Raw genomic sequence first — 20,439 nt, 5'->3', positions numbered from 1 at the left:
TTTTCTGAGGCCTGGCTGGCAGTTCTGCCAGCTCTAAATATATCCCAGCTTTCTGAGCTTGAACCTATGCAAGGGAAGCTGGGAGGAAGATGGAAGTATTTCCCCAAGCTGCCAGTAGACTAGCAAGACATCTAAAAGCCCTCATCAAATTAAGTGCTTAATTACAATTCAGACTTTGAGACTCTGGAAATTAGGATAATCTTCTGGAAAATTTAACAGTCTCCCACAAAAGAAATTGCAACACACAAGCCAAAAAAAGCACAGAGCTTGGAGAACGTTATCCCATCAAATCACACCTTGTACTAGATTCCTCACCCTAATTCCTGGAGAATGCAAAGTGAGATCCACAACTTAATTTCAGGTTCTTGAGTCATTGGGAAGGATGAGGATCAGCATTTAGGAGGCTAAATTGGGAAAAGCAGTCTTGTGTAAAAAACTTAGAAATGTTTGTTGAGTTGATGGAGAGCTGCCTGTGAGGGGACCTCCTCACATCTGACACCACGAAGGACTGTGAGGTGATGCCACAAAGGGCATGGCTTGGAGGAGGTCTCAAAACAGTCACTGGCACAACCAACAAAATTTTGGCAGCACAGCAATGGCTGCAGGCTTGCCAGCTGCATTCCTCTAGGTGGCATGATCTGTGCAGGTATCACCTTGGTCTTCTCACGCAGAGAGATGTCACCACTACACAGCACGGGGGCTGCCACTGTCACATCCTAATGACACCCCTAAAACATGAACTAACAACGCACTCACAGGATACACAGCTCCAGTGATGACTGAGAAGCCCACAGAAGCTCTTGGAGATGTAGAGATCATCTGCCCACAGTACCAAGTGGAAGCATAGCAGAAATGAAAGGAGGGCAGGAGTTGTACTCACTGTCCTTACCTCACTGCAGACAGAGCTTTCCATCACCACCCATCATGAGGTCAGAAGTACAGAAGAAATGTTTGCACAATGCTCTAAAAATGTAAAGTTCTAGGTGAACACTAAGCATTACACATTTTCCTTTTTGATTCATGGAATTAATGCAAGGGAAATGAAATCTTGATCTCAAAATAAGCCGGAACTTCCCACACTTCCCATTGTTACCACTCATGAGCCATGACCCCAGAGTTGCATTTAGCAGCAAGAGGAGCTCTGCTGCTTGGGCAAGATGTGTAAGGATGTTCTTTTGCTGTGACACATGTACCACTGGCACATCCCTGCACATCTCCAGGACAACGCTGCTGAGTCAAAACCTTGTGACATGGAGGATGCACTAGAAGCAATCTGAGTGTTACCATCCAAAAAACCTGCAAACTAAGAGAAACAAAGGGGAGGGAGAGCTGACAAAGAAGAAGGTATCGAAGGTATCCTGGTATCGAAGACAACAAGAGACAAAACAAAATGAAAAGCAATTCAAACCCAAATGGAGAATGAGGGAAGTGACTGAACTTGGGCTGGAGGTATCTCAGAGACTGAGCTATGACTCTGGGTTCACCTGGATAACGCAGAAGCTGTAGGGGAGAGGGTGTTTCCATCAGCAGCTTATCTCTGCACACTCAGTTTCCAGACAGGTTCACGTCTGGAGCACTGTACTCCTTGCTTATTGTTTTTTCCGTGAGCCAAAGGTCAGCAGTGCTGCTACAACCTCCAACACCCTCTGGAGCCTGCTGCTCACACCTGGTACTGATCAGAAGGGTCTGGGCCAAAATCAGAATTTATTTTTCCAGAAAATGTCAACTACAGAAATTCACAAAAACATTCATTAATTCCAAACAAATCTTTTGGCGGAAAGCTATGGAAATCTATATATAATCTCATCAGAAGTCAGCTCTGTGATTAAAAACAGAGAATATAACAAAAAAAGTCCCAACTTGCTCAACAGGAAGCTCAGGACAGGGAGTTGACTGCATTTCCAGTGAGTGCCTGGCCTAACACAGGTCCTGGTAAAAACCCAGGCTGGGTCACAGGGTTCTACAATGGCAGAGAATGCTCAAAGCCAAATGCTCAAAGCAGCAGAGATGCCTACCTGCAGAAAGAGAAACTGCTGCATTAACTCAACATGGAATAAATCAATTAAATTTGTACCCTGGAGCAAGAGTCTGGGGAGTGTCCAGGCAAGCCTTAACAAATATTAACTAGCCTGAAGTTAAATACCTTTCTATAAACTGTCCTACAGACTTTGATACCCTAAGAACCAGAATTTTTTTTTCCCCAATATAAAATTTCAAGGCAAGTGAAAATATGAAAGCAGTTCTTCATATAGCTTAACTAGACTGATCATTTAAGCTCGAGCTGCTTCCTAGAAATATTAGGGCTTTCACAAGATGTTTTCTGTGGCTTACTCATAATGAACAGCTGCTCTGGCAACTGCTGGAGTCAGCAGGTACTTCCTGCCCTGAAAAATAGTCATCAATATATCTCAGTACAGAAAATCATACTCTCTTTAAAACAATTCATGATAGGGTTTAGATATCAACTGGCTCCATGCCACAGACACTCCCTTAAACAATGGTTACACCCTGTATACAGCTAAAAATGAAATAGCTGAAAAGGAAGACATTTCACACAAGTTCCCAGGGTAAAACACATCTGAGAAGCACTGGTCTGGGACTGATATTGTTCTATTGAAAGAATAAATATCTGAGTCCAAATCGTATTTCCTTCACCACCTTCCCAGACTCGCACAAGGAGAAAATCCCTCTGAGCTTTCCTTTTATACTTCTGGTGCTCTCTGACAGAATGAAAACCCAGTGTTTTGTAAGACTGTAAATAAATTAGAAGTGCTGCAGATTATGATTTGCCCTTTTGTTAGCATCACTGGTAGCACCAGTGAGCCTGTTTGCCAGCTTAGGAGAGGTCTGAAACTCTTTCAATGTTGACTTTAAGCTGAATACAAATATTGAGTGAGCTGCCTGTACACGGAGCCCTCAACCACAGCCATCTCCTCGCATAGCAATGCTGCTTACAATGCTGCCAGTGAGCCAGGGTGTCAAAACAAACATCATTGTATTAATTGCATCTGTTGATGAACCAGCCCAAGAACAGCCTTGTTTCAATCACTGGCTTTATAAGACAGCACTGAAATGTTACTGTGAGTGTTGAGATGGATGAGTCAACAGACAAAACACAAAAGCATTTGTAAAGAGAGTCTCGCTGGAGTAATTTGAAAAGCTGCACAGCTACACAAAATGATGGCTTTTATTGACACAGCTTGCTCATAATAGTCCTTAACCTAGTTTTAAGTTTCAGTTTTGTTTTCTGCAGCCTTTCCAGTCAAGGACAGGCAAACACACAAGTGCTGTTACCTTTGCAAAGGTGAAAGATCAGCAGACACATAACCAATCTGAAAATAGTTCAAGAAGTCATGTCAGATATTAATCCTCACTTGGGGAGTTACAAACGGCTCTTCCCTCTATTTTGGAAGCTTTCCTTGACCTTGTGGAGGGAAAGACCTCTCAAACTACCAGGTAAATATAACACTGGGGCTCAGGGTCAGCCCAAGGCAGGAAGCACTGACCACACATCCCAGCCAGCCTCTCCTCCTGGTCTTACTCGGCTGAAATCATCTCTGCAGTGTCACGTAAGGTCAGGAGATTCAGGTTACTGAAAGAATGACAATTTAAACCTGATCTCTCTCCCTCTCTCATCCAAAACCACCTGCAACTCATCTTTTAAGGCAGAGATTATTCATTCTGGGGGAATTATCCACTAATCAGTTTTTATCTCCAAACTAGGTCCTCATGCTCACAGCTAGGTCTGGCAGAGGTTTAGGTTCCTTCCACTCTCAGAGCAGTCTCCTGCTGGACAGATTTTAAAATGCAGTTGATGGCAGTTACATGAGCTAAGAAAACCAGGCCAAATTTACCAGCCAACATCATGAAGGTACAGAGTGCTCCAGTTATGAGTCACCTTTACTGGGCTGGGGTTAGTTATTTACACCTTCATGCCCAGGGAACTCCCATGTGAGGTTTCCCACCACCCTGATTTTCTGGAGTAGGACAGAAGTAAGGAAAACCATCCTGCACAACAGGAGAAGGAGACAAGGACTGGTATTTTTCCCCAAAACACAGGCACAGAGAGAGGTCAGCACAGACCTCTGCTCACTAGCCTGGCTGCTACTCCCTTTGATATTTGTCACAGCCAAGTGTGAAACTCAAGAGAAGCATGTGGCCAAGTGAGTCAGACCCCTGCATTCTGCAAGTGCTCCTCCCCTACTTATTATAGCTCATCCTTCACTTTGCCCTGGGACACCAGAGCATTTTCTATCCACTGCTCAATCACAGCAGCTCCTCCAGTTCCTTCCACTCATCAGCACAAAATTGATGCCCACCACCTCCCAGAGGTGACATCCCTGTCATCTTCCAAATAAGATGTGCTCTTCATCTGCAGTTTTCATGCAGAAATATCCCCATAAAAACCCAGGCAGATAAACTGCCTCCTGCATTTCACCCAAAGGCCAAGGCAATTACTGCAGAACTTGTAGTTTGCATCAGTAAACACAGATGTAATAGTCTTGGGTTATCTGATTTTCAATTTGGAGGACTATGTTAAAACAAAACCAAACCAAAACCAAACCAAACTCACCCGTATTTCTCCTGACAAGCAAATTGTTAAACTGGCCCAAAATCATATTTTACCGACTGCAAAAGAGAAATTCAGGAGATTCTTCAGCTGGTATGAATCAGGATAAAAGGCATTTCACAGCTGTAGAAGTGAGAATATTTGGGGAAAAAGAGATGTTTTTAATTCCCTCTAGTTCATTTAATAAATTCTAAACATCATGGCTTAAAATAATCCTGACAGACAAAGCAGGCCAGACCTTCCTATCCAATAGAGTACAACTCTGCACTCACTGCCTCAAAACTATTCTCTGCTCTCTCTTGGGTAAAATAGCAGGAATAGAGGGAAAGAAACTATTTAGACTGAAGAGGAGAAACCTCTACTCAGACCCATTTGTTTTACTCTGCAAGTATTGACAGATGAGTAATGAAAACTTTGCTGCAGACACAGACTGTTCTTCAAGGCAGCATCAGTTAATAAACCACAACCACAGCTGCAAAAATATTAAGGAATTTAACTAAATGACTCCTTCAAGGGCAAAGGATTGCAGGAGGAGCCAGTTTTTTGTGCTTTGTTATCATCCCAAAGGTTAAGATCAGAGCATGCAGCATCAACACAAACCAGTGTTACTGTTTTGGACATAAAAGCTTTGAATAACAATTTCATTAAATGTATACAACTGGGTACTAATATTTCTAGTATGACTCTTTTCCATTATGATAATATTTGAAACTTAGTGTACTATGTTGCCAAAGCTTTTAGATGTGAATTATCTCATCTGAAAAGAATTAAATGGTAAAAACAAATTAACAGTAACAATAAAACTAACAGCCTGTCAGCTGTCAGAACCACAGGAGCACCAAGGCTGGAAGAGACCTTCAAGATGATCTGATCCAAGTGTCAGCCATAATCTCCCCAAAACCACATTCCCAAGGGCCACATCCAGACATCTCCTGAACACTTCCAGAGACAGAAACTCCACCACTTCTCTGGGCAACTTATTCCAAGGTCTGACCTCTCCTTTAGAGGAAAATCTGAGCCCTCTCACAGGACAAGCCTGGTAGCATTGGAGAGAAGGGTGTTCTGCAGGCATTGCAGACTTGGATCAGGATGCTGACCCACAGCCATATTAACAGCTCATGCATGCTGGGAATAATTCCAGAAGCAGCTGTGCCCACAGTGGATGGGGGAATTTTTTGGTGACATTACCACTGGTGTTCCAACGGAGTGGATAACCAATGGTTCTAACCTTAGGCACAATTATTCAGTCCTTACAGAGCTTGAGAATTATCCAAGCAATGACATGGGCAATCAACACCCTTCCAACATCCTTTTAAGTGTTACTAACACCCTTACACACCTTGTTGCCAGAAGACCCTCAGGATTTGTAGATAAATTCCTCTGCCCAAAGCAAAATAGGGTTTGGAGCTTGGCACCCAGCAGGCTGCCAGCCAAATGGAAGCTCAGGGAAATTCTCCTGGGTATCACTTGTGGTGCACCTGATGTCCCCAGGGAGCCCTCTGAGTGAAACACACACCTCACCTCTGAGGTCTAATGAAGCAGGTTGTATTTCAGGATAAAATCTAAGAATAAGTGCTGCCAATGAATATTTAGGGAGTTTATGCAAGTGCTTTCACCCAAGACACACAGGAACAAAACCATCTTTGTTTAAAGGCTACCTGGAAATAGGCACAGAGAGTTAACAAAAACAAATTCTCTCCTGGCATGGTTTTTAAGTGTTTCTTTGCCCTGCAATTGTTACCAGCCTTTTATTGGCAGCCCACCCTTCACTGCCCTCAACTTGCTCCTCTGAACTGTCTCCAAAACACACATATTTGCTTTTTTCCCCAAAGATTTTGCTTTTCCTTGTTATTCCCCATTCTAGGCTGTTCACAAGCCCCATTTGCCAAATGGCTACAAACACAGGACAGCTACATTTTCAATTCTGCCATAATGAAGACCCTATCTGCAGCCTCTCTGATCTCCTCAGCCTTCTACAGAAAATGTGCAGAAATTTAAATAAATTTTAATATCCATTCCTTCACAAAGTTTGACAGAAATTGGCCAGTAAAACCAAGAGCTGTAACAGAGGATGGATGAGCTATCACACTGCCTTATGTAAGGATGTTACAGATTAAGGAAGAGAGGTGCAGACAAGGAGCAAACTTATCTCTGAGAGATGTGCCAAGTTATGCATGAAGACTCCCTGGCTCTTCTTTAAAGGGATTTTGTGCACCTGAATATCACAAAACTGGCCAGAGTTGAGAGTGCCAGCTCATGGACTTTAAACACCATTCCTTAAATTCACTCCATCATTTTAACAGAGTGATTCCACAATGTTCCAAAGTGTTTCTCCTGTAAAACAACATCCCAGACATAGCAGGGAAGAGAAGTGACACTGATTCTAATGAGAAAGAGCAAACAGCCACACACATAAAAAGAACAGAAAAACTGAGCTGAAACCAGAGAAACTCCCCACCTCAGTTTGTCAGTTATGTTCTAGGTATTGCTTGTAACAATACAAGATTTTGGGTTTTTTTTAAATCATGTGACTTTCAGATGCACCATGGTTTTGGGTACCACAATTTTTTCCCACACAGCAGCTCTGGAGAAGCAATTCCAAGCAGTAAAAGTTAAACTCAACCCCTGCACTGCTCTTACCATGCTCTGTCAAAAATCTGGCATCAGCCTTAACATCTGATTTCATGTGACCTTTCAAGGGTATTTATACAAACAAACCACCTTCTGCACAAACCAGTGCTCTACATTTTCTGCAAATCCCTGTAAATTCATGGATGAGTTCTAACTAAACCTTTTGGCAGAATTCCCTAGTTCCTCAAATGCATTATTCTTATATATAATTCTACTAAGAAAAAGAGAAAATGTAGAGTTAAAAAAATTAATATAAAAAATATATATCCAAAAAGGGATATTTAATTTTTTTTGTATATGAAAGCTGCAGCACACATCACTGTCAACTATGAAATGCAAGGCTGCATTAAGCATTAAAAAGGAAAAAAAAGGCAAAATGCCCAAATTGACAAAGTTAATATGGTTAGAGCACAGCTGAAAGGATCATAAAACACCCAAGAAAAACTGTGTTCAAACAGTATTGTCCTGCTAACTGAACCCATTGTCAGATGGATTCACTGAGCTCTGCTCTCCAGAATTGATTGGAATGTACTCTACAACCAGAACTGCAATATTGATCTCCCTGGGTGCCCTTTGTTACATTTGGTTCGTAAAGGAAACTTTCTAAATATGGAATTCATTCCTGAGGCTACTGCAGAACCTCTTGGGCAGCACAGACAGGACCCAAAAAACCCCATCAGAAGGTAAGGGATAAAACAATATGTGCTGCACATTTGAAACACACTTGTTTTGGTTCCTATTTTAATTATTAAAGACTCCCTGCAAAGTACAGCTGAGTGGATACAGAACTATTTATTCAGTCTCCCAGCAAAATTCTATCAAGGTTTAATCAAGCAACCAAGCTGCAGTATCTGCTTCCTCCAACCTTACCAGCTGTGAGTAACTATTCTTTGATTTTAACCTCCACTGATTTTTTCCTTTCTTTCCAGAAGCCTGAAAAAGAAAATTTTCTTTCAAACCCCAAGATTTTGTACACGTCAGGGATGAAATTAAAGATCTTGTTTAGAATATAAATGGGACTGGTTCAGTGAATATGTTAAGTACTCAACAAAGGGCATCCCCCCATGAAGCCTTCAGAGAGAAAGAATGAGAGCATGAGAGTGCAAGCAAGCTTTAACCTCTCTCCCTGGGCAGAATAATGGATTAGGATTTCCTCAGAGGAACTGATGGCCATGCCAAGATGTTAACTTACATCACAAAGTGCACAGCATTTTCATGGCACCAGAAAAACTCTACCCAAAGCAGCAGACACTGCCACCCAGATAAAGTAAGATAATACAAAACATAAGATTTTTTTTCAATTCAAAAAGCCTCATTTCTGTAATTAAGAAATCTCTTCTTCAGTGCCACCTGTGCTTATTCGACCCTCAGAGTGGTTATAAAATGGGAACCAAAAAATTATTTAGAATATAGCTTTTATCAATTCTCAGATCTTTTAGATATTTTCCTAATTATGATACAATAGAAAGTAGGTGTAGGAGAACCAATCCCCCAAATCCTGTGAATATTGTACCTCCCACAACACCAAGTGAACACTGATACAGGCTTTTACCTCTACTTGTTTCTATTCACTTCTCCCTTGCTCTCACAAGGAAACATTTTCTTACAAACGCCACAGAAGGTGAGCTGTGCCAGCAGCTCAAACAGCAAAGGGATTTAACATGAAGAGACTGTTTCCAAGCTGGAGAGCTTTCACTGAAATATGCAACCCAAATAAAAGCAGATCAATAACGTGATCCATCAGCCTTCCCAGGCTGCTCCACAGAACATGTGAGGACATCATTTCTCACTCACACAGATGAAATTGTTTGCTCTGTCACTGCCAGTGTCAGACACCTTAAGAAAGAGACTGGAAATGCATTTTAAAGAGTGGATGCAGTGGGTCAGGGAATAAAGCTGTAATTTGTCAGGATGCAGCAGAACGTGAACAGCACAAGTGCAGAGCATTCCTTTGGCAGCACGTCCCAACCTGCAGGATTTCTGCAGCTTTTCCGGATTGCTGAAATCCATCTTGTGTCTCTGTGCCTTGGAACAGACTCCATGGAAGTCGTTGGGAACGTCCTCCTTGCTGATTTCCCCCTGTGCCATCCTCTTGTCCTCTCCTCTCTGCTCTCCTCGCACGCAACGCAGCCCCTGCTCCCTCCTCTCCCATCACTGCTGGGTTGGGCATCCTCTCAATTTTCTCATCTTTCAACCCATTCCATCCACATGTGATGCTCCTTTTTCCTTCTCTGGCCACCTCTTTATACACCTTGCAGTGCTGGGGCTGCAAATTCAAACTTGCAAAGACAATAAATCTAGTTTTCCTTCAACCTGTTCTCCCTTTTCCTCTGATTTCAAGCCCTGAGAATGATACACTGTTCTCCCTTACCATCCCCTCATGTTCTACAATATTTCTCAACTGTAACCAAATGTTAGTTATTTAGAAAAAAATTACAAATAACCAAGCTAATATCCTTGCAATAACTATGTGATTTTAATACTCTTTCCATGTCACCGACTGAATCCCATAGTCATATGCTAACAAACAAAAAGGAAAAATGCAACTCCAAAGCAGAATTTTTCAAGTATTCAGGCACTTACAGCATAATAAATTTTCAATTCTTTTCAGAGAGAAAAGCCTATTCTGTCACAAATCTGAGAAGCTGAAGGAGCCCTCTCCATGTATAGGATTTTTCTCTAGATAATGTAATGTCTCTACAGGCAGAATATAAACTGGAAGGATTCATTTCACGCTAAGCAACAGTACACAGAGGACAAGAGCTTCCCAAACTAGCAAAAGATCCCAAAGTTCAAGTTCCAGCAGAAAAAATGTTGTGACTGTATGCTTTGGAAAACTGAACAAGTTACATCCACTACATGTATTCAAACTATGCAAAATGATGGGTGTGGTGAGGAGGGAGAGAGAGGAAGGAGGCTATTAAATCACCTTACCTGTAATTCTGACATGTAATTTGTTATTTTTAATATACAACATAGTTTCAGGTGTTTTATCTGGCACAAAGACAGAAAATGTTCTTTATCATCTTACCTTTGCTGGGGTACAAGGGATCTTCCAAACTGGGTGCTACGGTAACAAACAACTCCAGCTCCCACTAGCTCAACTGAGAGCTACCTATAATACACATAAATGATTGAGTGATTGAATTAAACCTGATCAGCCATCAAATGCCTCTGCCAAGGAAGGGACAACATCTCTCCAGCTTCTTTAAAATGAAGTTTAGAAAGTTAACTCCTTGTGTTCCTTCACTCGCCATTCAAATGCTGTTAAGATTCTGGATGGAATGCTCTCCTTCCAAAGATTGTAAGTCAACAGCAAAGCTCATTTTGCCAGTTCTACCCTCAGGCTTTCCACTTTGGAATAAATTAGGTCTTAATGTATATTTCTTTAAAAAGAAAGACCACACCTTTGCATTAGACTCTACCTGCACCTACACTAGAGTTACTAGAGCATCAACTGCCATTCAAAACTTTCAAAAATATGAACAGAACCCCAAGGAAATCTGAAAGAGGAGTTACAGACTGACTCCCTTCCCTAGAAACAAACACCCAGGTTTCTTCCACTCAGGCAATACATTGCAGCAAGCAGAGGCACACAAGTGAATCAAGAGATCTAAATGAGGGATATTTGTTTTACGATCTTGACTGACAGTGAACTTGCACTCCTCTCTTGTCTTGCCAGGAGGTTAGCAAGAGCCAGTGAGTTACCACCACATAAAAATCACAACCAACAGATATATTTAGTCACTGTGGTTCAAGGAAAACGATTGCTTACGCCTGAAAATAAATTTAGCAATTGTTTCCAGTTTCTGATTTTCACTGACTAAGGCGCAACCCAGCTGCTTCACATTCCAGTAGCCTTCAGCTGTCTTCTTGCTCCACTCCTTGCCCACTTCCTTCTTGCAACTGCTAAGACCATCTCAATCCTGCAGCAGTGATCCCACAAGGCTGCATTTTGGAACACACCACCTGTCAGCCTACAGCGGCCTACAAAAGATGCCAAATTCTGCTCCTTGTGCCATTTTGTAGAAACCAGCGATCATCTTGTACCTGACCGTGTGAAAATTACCAAACGCCCAGTACAAAAACAACAACTAAATAAACTATTCAGTGCAATACAACACAGCCTGAATGGCTGGTGCTGTTTAAAGAAGTTACAGTAAAACACAGGTGGGATGTCTCTATGGGAGCAGCACACAGGAGGAAACAGGAGGTGCTAAAAGCCTGACTAAGGAAGAATTGGAACTGAATTACCTTTGGGGTTGAGATAGAAGTTTTTTGAAGGGTCTGATTTTCAGATTTGCAGGTAACTCCTATTTTGCTTGAAAATCACAAGCAGAGAAGCACTTAAACTGGTCAACTGCAAAATTTTCTAACCTGAAACCCCTCACTTAATATTGAGAAATATGGTACAGCTGTGAATGCACAACAGAACTGAGAGAGTCCTGCCTAGTAACCCACCTAAGCATGACAGACAAAGAGAAACTGCATAAAACTGAGCAGGTATATAAAACAGGCAGGCTAATTTCCATAAAATGATCCAAGTCATGATGACAGTTCAAAATATACCCTCTGCAAAAACAAAATCTCCAGGAAACTTCACATTTGTACAAAAACATCTGCAGATGAACAATTCAGGATCACATAAATTGGCATGGAGGACTCCAAACAGAACATTAAATTCCTAAAAAGATGAGAATAATGTGACCTTCTGAATTGTTTCTTGAATTTTGTCATTTTCTTGAGAACAGAGTTCTCCTGGAATTATCCCTAGATGTTTATCCCATCAATACCCAAGGATGACAATTTGAGGTGAATTTGCTTATCAGGCAAGTGCTTATGAGTAAAAGGTAAAGCCAACAGTGTTTTTGGTCTACTGGGAATAAACACATCCCAATGAGTCCTGAGCAGAACAGAGATGACTGCCTGCACTCCAGGTATTTAACACCTGAAACAGCTCTCTCAAACAACCTTTAGCAGGCAGCTATTGAAAAAGCAAGTTCACAAGGGAAATGAAAACCCTGAAAGAAATAACAAGACTAAGAGTGAAAACACCAAGTAGAATAAACCTTCAAAATATGGCACCCATATGTTATTTGGTTTTAATAAAAGGGCATTTTTGACTTGTTTCATGACAAGCTTTTGGTGTCTAATTCCTCCCTTACTCTCCCTGAATGATGCAGAGTAGCTGAATTCCCTGCAGCACGTAATCCATCAGGTAAATAAAAACAGGAATTCGTGCATCGCCATGGTAACAGGAAACCAAAGCAGAATCTGTGACCTTCTCTGCTCTTTCTTGGCATCTCTATTTTGGATTTCACATCAAAAAGGGAGAGAGCAAATATTTTCTGAAAGTGAAGACAAAAAGTCACAGTTCTGGAGTAAAGAGAAGCCAGTGGCCATTCCTCCTCTTCCAGCCAAGGAGGGTTCTGCTTTGGAAAAGTGTCTGGAAGTCTCCTGGTGGGAGCCTAACAAAGCAGGGGCTCTAACACCAGCAAACCCCAAACATACCATCTTCTACACTACCAGATGGCTGCCCTTCACTGCAAAGCACAGCTCTGAATTGCTCCACAGTGACCCTTCTGTTGATTAAACAGCAGCACTGAGAGGCTCCAGAGGGAGCCTTGTCTGCTCTTCCCTCATGGACAGGATGGAAGCTGTTATCTCTAATCATTTATTATTGTTTTTTATTGAGTGCCAACAAGGTGTTTCAGTTAAGGACCCGGGGAGCAGATGTTTGAGGGTCTCTGGGGGTCTAACCCTGCAAGGGGTAACACATTTTTTTCCAGCAGCCTGTCTATATGGACACACAAGTTAAACCAAAGCCCACTCCAAATCTGTCACCATGGCTTGTGACCAGGCAATAGCCTATTTTATTTATAACATAATGCATGAATTTCTGTCCCTGTAAGAAAAATAAATTCAAATGTACACGAATGCACAGACCTTGGACCTCACAGCGTTTGTTTCATGAGCCTGTATCCTTTGTTCTGCTACTGTACACGTTTTGACAAACATTACCCCTGAGTGGCTGTGGTGTTACAGGCTGTGTTTATTCGGTGACGCTATTAACCAAACTGTTTGTGTCAATCAGAAGTTCAAACACTCAGGAACAGAGATGGAGACAGTGCTGCTCTGGAACAGCTGGCTCCCAGCCCTCCTTTCCTGTCTCTTCTCTTCCCATTTATATTTGGACTGGATTATTTTTTTTTTTTTAATATCCTTCCTAAAGAAATGAAAGTACAAGCAGATTTATAGTTTCTCTTGTTCAGCAAATCATCACTGTGATAGCCTTCCATTAGAACAAATGTCCCTGCATCAGGGCTTCCCCCACTGCATCTTCCACCTGCACACTCACAGCACCCACCTGGGGATGGATCTTGCACCATCCTTGAATTCTTCAGTGGGAGCTCAGTGTGGCTGGTCTCTAGTTGTGCAGGGTATGACTTTTATATGGTATTTTATTGCTATTATATGGTATTTTATATGGCATTTTATATTTATATGGTATTTCTTGGCCTCTCTGCTCCATTGTTTATGGAACCGTGCTGAGTTTGTGTGTGTCTCCAGAGTGATCTTCCTGTGCCTGAACTCCTCTCGCTGCCTCTCTGGTGTGGAGCTCTATTTACTATTCTCCCAGGGTTATTTACTGCACGCGAATAAACAAAACGTGATCACTTATTTATACGTCTGTAATTACTGTCTACAGTTACTAAATCCCAAGCCAAATTCACCTCCAGCATAAACAAGTGGCAATTATTCCAGAGCTGGCCCGAGGTCTGTGTACTCTGCTAACACCTTCCCTGCTCGCTGGAGTAAGGGACAAGCGCGGAAAAGCTCGGCAGGAGCAAAGCTACGCCGGGATCCTCTGAAAGGGACGGTGCACGGGATTAACCTGGGATATTTCTGGAGCAACATTTGTCCCCTGATGCTGAGCACACTTGTCAGACAGTAACTCAGCGCGGGGAGCTGGAAGCACGCCGAGGTGCTGCACGGAGAGGCGGCTGGCAGGCTGCTCATCCCCCGGGGCCGCTGCGGAACACACGGAGCACACCAGGCTTCGATGAGCACGGCCAGGAGGAGATGCTACCGACCCGCATCCCCTGGAACCGGGGATCCTTCCTGCATCCCTGGCCGCTGTCCTGGGAGGCCTGGATGCTCCTGCCCTGGGGAGCCTGGATGCTCCTGTCCTAGGAAGCCTGGATGCTCCTGCCCTGGATGCTCCTGTCCTAGGAAGCCTGGATGCTCCTGCCCTGGGGAGCCTGGATGCTCCTGCCCTGGGGAGCCTGGATGCTCCTGCCCTGGGGAGCCGGGATGCTCCTGCCCTGGGGAGCCTGGATGCTCCTGCCCTGGGGAGCCGGGATGCTCCTGCCCTGGGGAGCCGGGATGCTCCTGCCTCGCGTTCACCCAGGAGGAGACAGCCGAGCCATTCCCCACAATAAAATATACAAAACAGCATCGATTTCTTCCTCTGCTAATTAAACGCAACATAATTAAACTACGTAACTTCGCCGCTTGATTTGCACAACACTAATTGAATCTTTAAGCGTACTACTCCCACTACAGAGAAAACCAGGGTCATTCAACCATCTAAAGTGACAACTGAGAAGCAGGCACGACTCCAGAAGCGCGGAGAGACAATATGATCCGTGCTTGAGCGTTTCCTTGTGAGAGCTGGAGGAACCTCAGCAGCCTCCCCGGCTCTGGCTGTCGTGAGCACCCAAGCAGAGGGGAACAGGGAGGAAAAAACCTGCAAGGTCCCTCTTGACATTTGCCCACGGACTCATCTTTTCTCATTCTGCACAAACACCAGGAGAGGAAAGTTGGGAGAAGTTGAAATTAATCATTGTAGGCCCCAAAGCGCTGCAGCGCCCGGCTGTGCTGATGCTCGGCTGCACGGCAAGGACGGAACGGGTGCGAGAACACAAAAAATAAAATAAAGGAACTAGGGGGGAAAAGAGGCAAACAACGAGGAAAAAGGAAAACGCGGCGGAGACACAAAGCCCGAGCCAAACAGCGCTCGGGCACCGCAGGAGCAGCCCCGGGGGGACGCGCAGAGCATCCCCCGCGGCCCCGGGCCCAGCCCCGGCCCCGCTGCCCGCCCGCGCTGTCAGGAGCCCCCGGGGGAGCCTGGCCGGGCGCGGGGGTCCCTGCGCGGCTCCCCCCGCCCCGCCGGGCCCGCCAGGCCCGCGGCACCGCCGGCACCTCCCGCGGCTCCCGCAGCCGCGGCGGCTCCGGCTCCTCCGGCGGCTCCGCGGGGCGGGCGGCGAGCGCGGCCGGCCCGGCGCGTCCCCCCCTCCCGGCTGCCCCGGGCCTCCCTCCCGGCGCTCACCTGCTTTCTCGATCTTGCCGGACATGTCGGAGCCGGCGCTCGGCGCCCAGGCCCGGCGGCGCACGGAGCCGGCGCTCGGGGCTGCCGGGCTCCCGCTGCTGCCGGGCGCGATGCGGGAGCGGCTCCAGCGGCGGCCGTGGAGCTGCGCCCGCCCCCTGCCCGCTCCGCGGGCCGCGACGGGAAGGGGCGGCCCGGGGCTCCCGCCGCGCACGCCCAGCGCCCGGCGCCGCCTCCCGGCCACAAAGGGAACCGCGGGGCGGGGCCGCCGGCGGGGCGGGCACGGAACCGCCGGGCCCCGGGATGGGCATCGGGATCCTCGGATGGGCATCGGGATCCTGGGATGGACATCGGGATCGAGGGGTGGGCATGGGGATCCTGGGGTAGAATCCCGGGATGGGCATCGGGATCGAGGGATGGGCATCGGGATCCCGGGATGGACATCGGGATCGAGGGATGTGATCCTGGCGTGGGCATCGGGATCGAGGGGTGGGCATCGGGATCAAGGGATGTGATCCTGGCGTGGGCATCGAGATCGAGGGATAGGCATCGGGATCCTGGGATGGGCATCGGGATCCTGGGATGGAATTCTGGCATGGGCATTGGGATCCTGGGAGGGAATCCTGGCATGGGCATCGGGATCGAGGGGTGGGCATCGGGATCGAGGGATGGGCATCGGGATCCTGGAATGGACATCATGATTCTGGGATGGGCATCAGGATCCTGGGATGGACATCGGGATCCTGGGATGGGCACTGGGATGCTGGAATGGGCACTGGGATCGTGGGATGGGCATCGGGATCCTGGGCTAGAATCCCGGGATGGGCATCGGATCGAGGGATGGGCATTGGGATGCTGGGATGGGCACTGGGATCGTGGGATGGGCATCAGGATCCTGGGATGGAATCCCAGGATGGGCATCGGGATCCTGAGATAGGCATCGGGATCGAGGGATGGAATCCCAGGATAGGCATCGGGATCCTGGGATGGGCATCAAGATCTGTGATTGGTCTCGTGTAGATGTTTAGAATTAGTGACCACTCACAGCAGAGGTAGCTCTCCCTCTCTGTCTGAGCCACAGACCTTTCTATTCTATTCTTTTCTATTCTATTCTTAGCTTAGGTAGATTTTTGAAATGAAACCTTTCTTTCTATTCTTTTAGTATAGTTATAATGTAATATATGTATATATCATAAAATAATAAATCAAGCCTTCTGAAACATGGAATCAGATCTACATCTCTTCTCTCATCCTGAAAACCCCTGTAGACACGGTCACACCAGAGCATCCTCACAGCACCTACAGACACCCCAAACCCACACTCAGGGCAGGCAAACGTGAGCTCAGGTTGCCCAGCAGGGCTGCTGGAAGGCCCAGAGCAGCCCCAGCCAGCTCTGTGACCCTGCTCCAGCTCCCTGGCACCCCCAGCTCTGTGTCTGCCACCCCACCCTGCACACACTGCTTTAATCTGAGCCCAGGACCACTGGCAGCTCCCTGGGGACAAGTGGCTTCACTCCACAGGGAGGTGACAGCACAGCCCGGGGAGAGGGCTCCGGGCAATAATAAAATAATTATGGTCCTGTTTGGAAATGAACTCATTTCTACAACTTAATTAGGGACAAACATCTCAACAATGACTTACAGGTAGCCCTGTGCTACGGGCCAATAAATCTGCAGCCTGGTGAGCTGTCAGAGGCTGTTTACTTCCCTTACCAAATAAATCATTCACGAGGCTGCTATTTTTGTAAGCTTTCCTTACACACAACTTTGAAAGTGACTTCATGAGCCTGTTTAAACATCTCACACACCCAGGGCTAGGCAGAAGGTATAGCAGGAAATGTCTACGAGGCAGAGTATGCATTTTTCTCTAGTTAATTATTTCGTTGAGAGGCTTATGGAGAGCTCCTGAGTGCATTTGCTTAATAAATCCAATCTTAAAAAAGCAAGATTTAGGTGGAGGCTTTCCCCTGGCTCACACAGATGTAAATGGTGGCTGTGGCAGCCACGCTGAGCTGTGCTGACTCACTGGTATTAGTGAGCAGTAGTAACAGGGAGCTGCAGAGGGTGATGCTAATGAGAACAGACCCGACTGGGAGTACACACAGGAAGCAGACAGATGAAGTAACAAGCTGCTATTCTTACACCCTCCCGTTTTCAGGCTTGGGCAAGGGAGAAGGAGCTTGTGTACAATAATGTGAGATATGAACAGAACAGCTACTAAATTGGAAGGTCTTTTCATAGTCTCTGATATAAAAAGCCCCGTTGTGCCCATGATGTGTTGCCTTCCGGGGGATGCTGGAGTTTCTCTCGTGGTTTCTGCATTGAGATGTAACTCACAACGCTGGGAAAACCTGATGCTTCTAAATATCCCCTGGAGTCAGCAGGGGAAAAACAGCTCAGAGCTGATGGTGTCCATCTGAGCGTGTTGTTAAGGGCAGAGCTGTGGCTGGAGAGGATCTGTGAGGAGAGATGTCACTTTTCAGGCTGGTACAGAATGGTGTGAGACCCACAGGGATGGTTCTTGCAGCACATTTGCGTACAGGGAAAGGCATGCCAGGAGCTGGTCGCCTTCAAGAGGGAGAAATGTTGAACACCCCACAAAAAGCCAAATTTTCAAGTGCTGATGCTACATCAGGAAGAAGAAATGAAGAATATGTTGGGTACCTGCTTTGTTATCGATGAGAGCACAGTGCTAAAGTTCACCTTGCAGCCAGAGACGTGCCAGATGTGGGGGCAACATCTGGAGCCTCCTTCCCTGAATCTTTCTTCGCTGGGAGAAGAAGGCAGCAAAAGCTGCAGATGGTGGAACCCCTCTCTGGAGGCAGCCCCAGACGGGCTGGCAGCACCGAGGGAAAGCCACAGCCACAAAGTGCAGCCCCACAGGGTCATTTCCTGAGTCACTGAGCTGTACAGCTGACCCACTGAACGGGGAAATTGTGCAAGAAATGCCGGGGAGGCTGGAGCTGCGCAGTTACAGAGCTCTCCTGCCCTCTAGTGAGGCTCAGCCCAAATCCCGGCTGATCCCATCCCAGCCCTGCTCTCCTGTTCCCCTCCAGCTTGTGGGATCAGGGCTCTGCTGGGTCTGTCCCGGCAGAAATCCCAGGGGGTAGTGGCCATTCACCCCAAAAAAACCTGTCAGAGTGGGTTTTAGTAGCATGGAATAACTGGGAAGTTATTTAAAGGGAAATTATTATTATTATTGTTATTATTATTATTATTTAGTAGTATTAAATTAGTGTTTTAGTATTAAATTACTATTCAGTATTAGCATTTTTTAGTTTTTAATTAATATTACTAATTTTAATATTAAATTAGTATTTAGTATTAAATTACTAATTAGTATTAGTATTAAAATAAATTATATTTATTTTATTATTATTAAGGGAAATTATTTAGGAAAACGCAGTTTTTAATACTAAAATTAGTAATATCTTCTTCTTTTTCTTTTCTTCTTGTTCTCCTTCTCCTCCTTCTTCTTCTTTTCTTCTCCTTCTTCTTCTCCTCCTTCTTCTTCTCCTCCTTCTTTTTATTTTCTTCTTCTTCTCCTTCCTCTTCTTCTTCTTTTCTTCTTCTCCTTCTCCTCCTCCTTCTTTTCTTCCTCTTCTTCTTCTTCTTCTTTTCTTCTTTTTCTCCTTCCTCTTCTTCTTCTTTTCTCCTCCTCCTTCTCCTCCTCCTTTTCTTCTTCTTCTTCTTTTCTTCTTTTTCTCCTTCCTCTTCTTCTTCTTTTCTCCTCCTCCTTCTCCTCCTCCTTCTTCTTCTTCTTCCTCCTCTTCTTCTTCCTCCTCTTCTTCCTCTTCTTCCCACTACTTCTATTATCGTTGTTGTCTTGTTGTTATTTTATTTTTATTTTAATTTTTAGTTTTAGTTTTATTATTATGCTTAATTTATTTATTTTATTTTAATTTTTATTTTTATTTGGAGAGCTGATGGTCTGGGCAGATAGTCCAGGCTCCCCTGTGCATCCCCCATGGCCCTGGGGCTGGTCCCCCTGAGTGCTCTCACCCCGGGGGGAGTAACCACCGGTTCTCCCATTCTGACTGTCAGGATTGTCAGGACTCGCATTCTCGCAGCTTTTTCCTTGGAAAAAGGCGAGATTTGGGTGCAGGCTCTAGAGGGCAGCATCTGCCGGCACATGGGGCTGGGGGCGCCGCCGGCTCCCCCCGCCCTGCGCAGCCCCAGCCAGGAGGAGCCTCGGGGCGAGGAAGAGGAGAAAAGCCCGGCAGGGATCATCCCTCAGGTGCTCGCTGTCCTCTGCCTGCAGGTGGGACAAGGAGTGATGGAATCATAGAAATTGTCAGGGCTGGAGGGGATCCTTAAAGGTCATTTAGCTCCAAACCCCCTGAAAGGATTTGGGGACACCTCTCACTGTGCTCCAACCTGTCCAGCCTGGCCTTGGGCACTGCCAGGGATCAGGGGCAGCCACAGCTGCTCTGGGAACCTGTGCCAGGGCTCCTAACCTTCATTGTAAAGAATTCCTTCCTTATATGAAATTTAATTGACCCTCTTTCATTGTAAAGCCATTACCCCTTGTCCTATTGCAACATCCCAACCTTGAAACACCTTGGTCCCTTCCCTGCTTGGTGACTGACCTTTGGCTTGTTGTTTTGTTTTGTTTTGTTCCCCAGACGAATCTCCAGTCCAAGACCAGCAAATCCATTGGATGGATTTTTGGGGTGGGTCACTCAATGTTTCAGGGCTCCCCATCTGTAAAACACCAACAGCTAGGTGGGCAGGAGGGAGAGACTCAGGCCACTGGGACTGGGGGATTAATCAAAAAATAAATAAATTGCACTTTCACATATATCTGTTAAAGTGGCAGCTTAAAGTAAAGCTTTTTGATGTCTTTTTTTTAGTTTTTTTGTGAAAAGAAGTAAATAGGGGAAAAAAATTGTTGGCCCTACACTGCCAC

At 45.5% G+C, this 20,439-nt stretch overlaps 1 protein-coding gene across 8 annotated transcripts in view; it reads right to left on the bottom strand.

The window, feature by feature from the left end:
- Positions 1-20,139, bottom strand: part of RAPGEF1 (Rap guanine nucleotide exchange factor 1) — an 88,631-nt gene extending 68,492 nt beyond the window's left edge. For 7 of the 8 annotated variants that reach the window (XM_054283967.1, XM_054283969.1, XM_054283971.1 and 4 more), the window contains exon 1: positions 15,534-15,622. In XM_054283967.1, the coding sequence (XP_054139942.1) occupies positions 15,534-15,558 (25 nt within the window). In that variant the 5' untranslated portion in view covers positions 15,559-15,622. Of the gene's footprint in view, positions 1-15,533; positions 15,623-20,119 lie in introns of those variants that run through there. The other variant, XM_054283975.1, reaches the window with a different exon arrangement.
- Positions 20,140-20,439: the final 300 nt, after the last annotated feature.

Source organism: Melozone crissalis, unplaced genomic scaffold, assembly GCF_028551555.1.
Source record: "Melozone crissalis strain CALT ecotype California unplaced genomic scaffold, PUWL_Pcris_2 ptg000041l_1, whole genome shotgun sequence".
NCBI lineage: Eukaryota > Metazoa > Chordata > Aves > Passeriformes > Passerellidae > Melozone > Melozone crissalis.
Note: the sequence above shows the minus strand (reverse complement) of the source record. Positions and strands in the feature narration are given on the sequence as shown.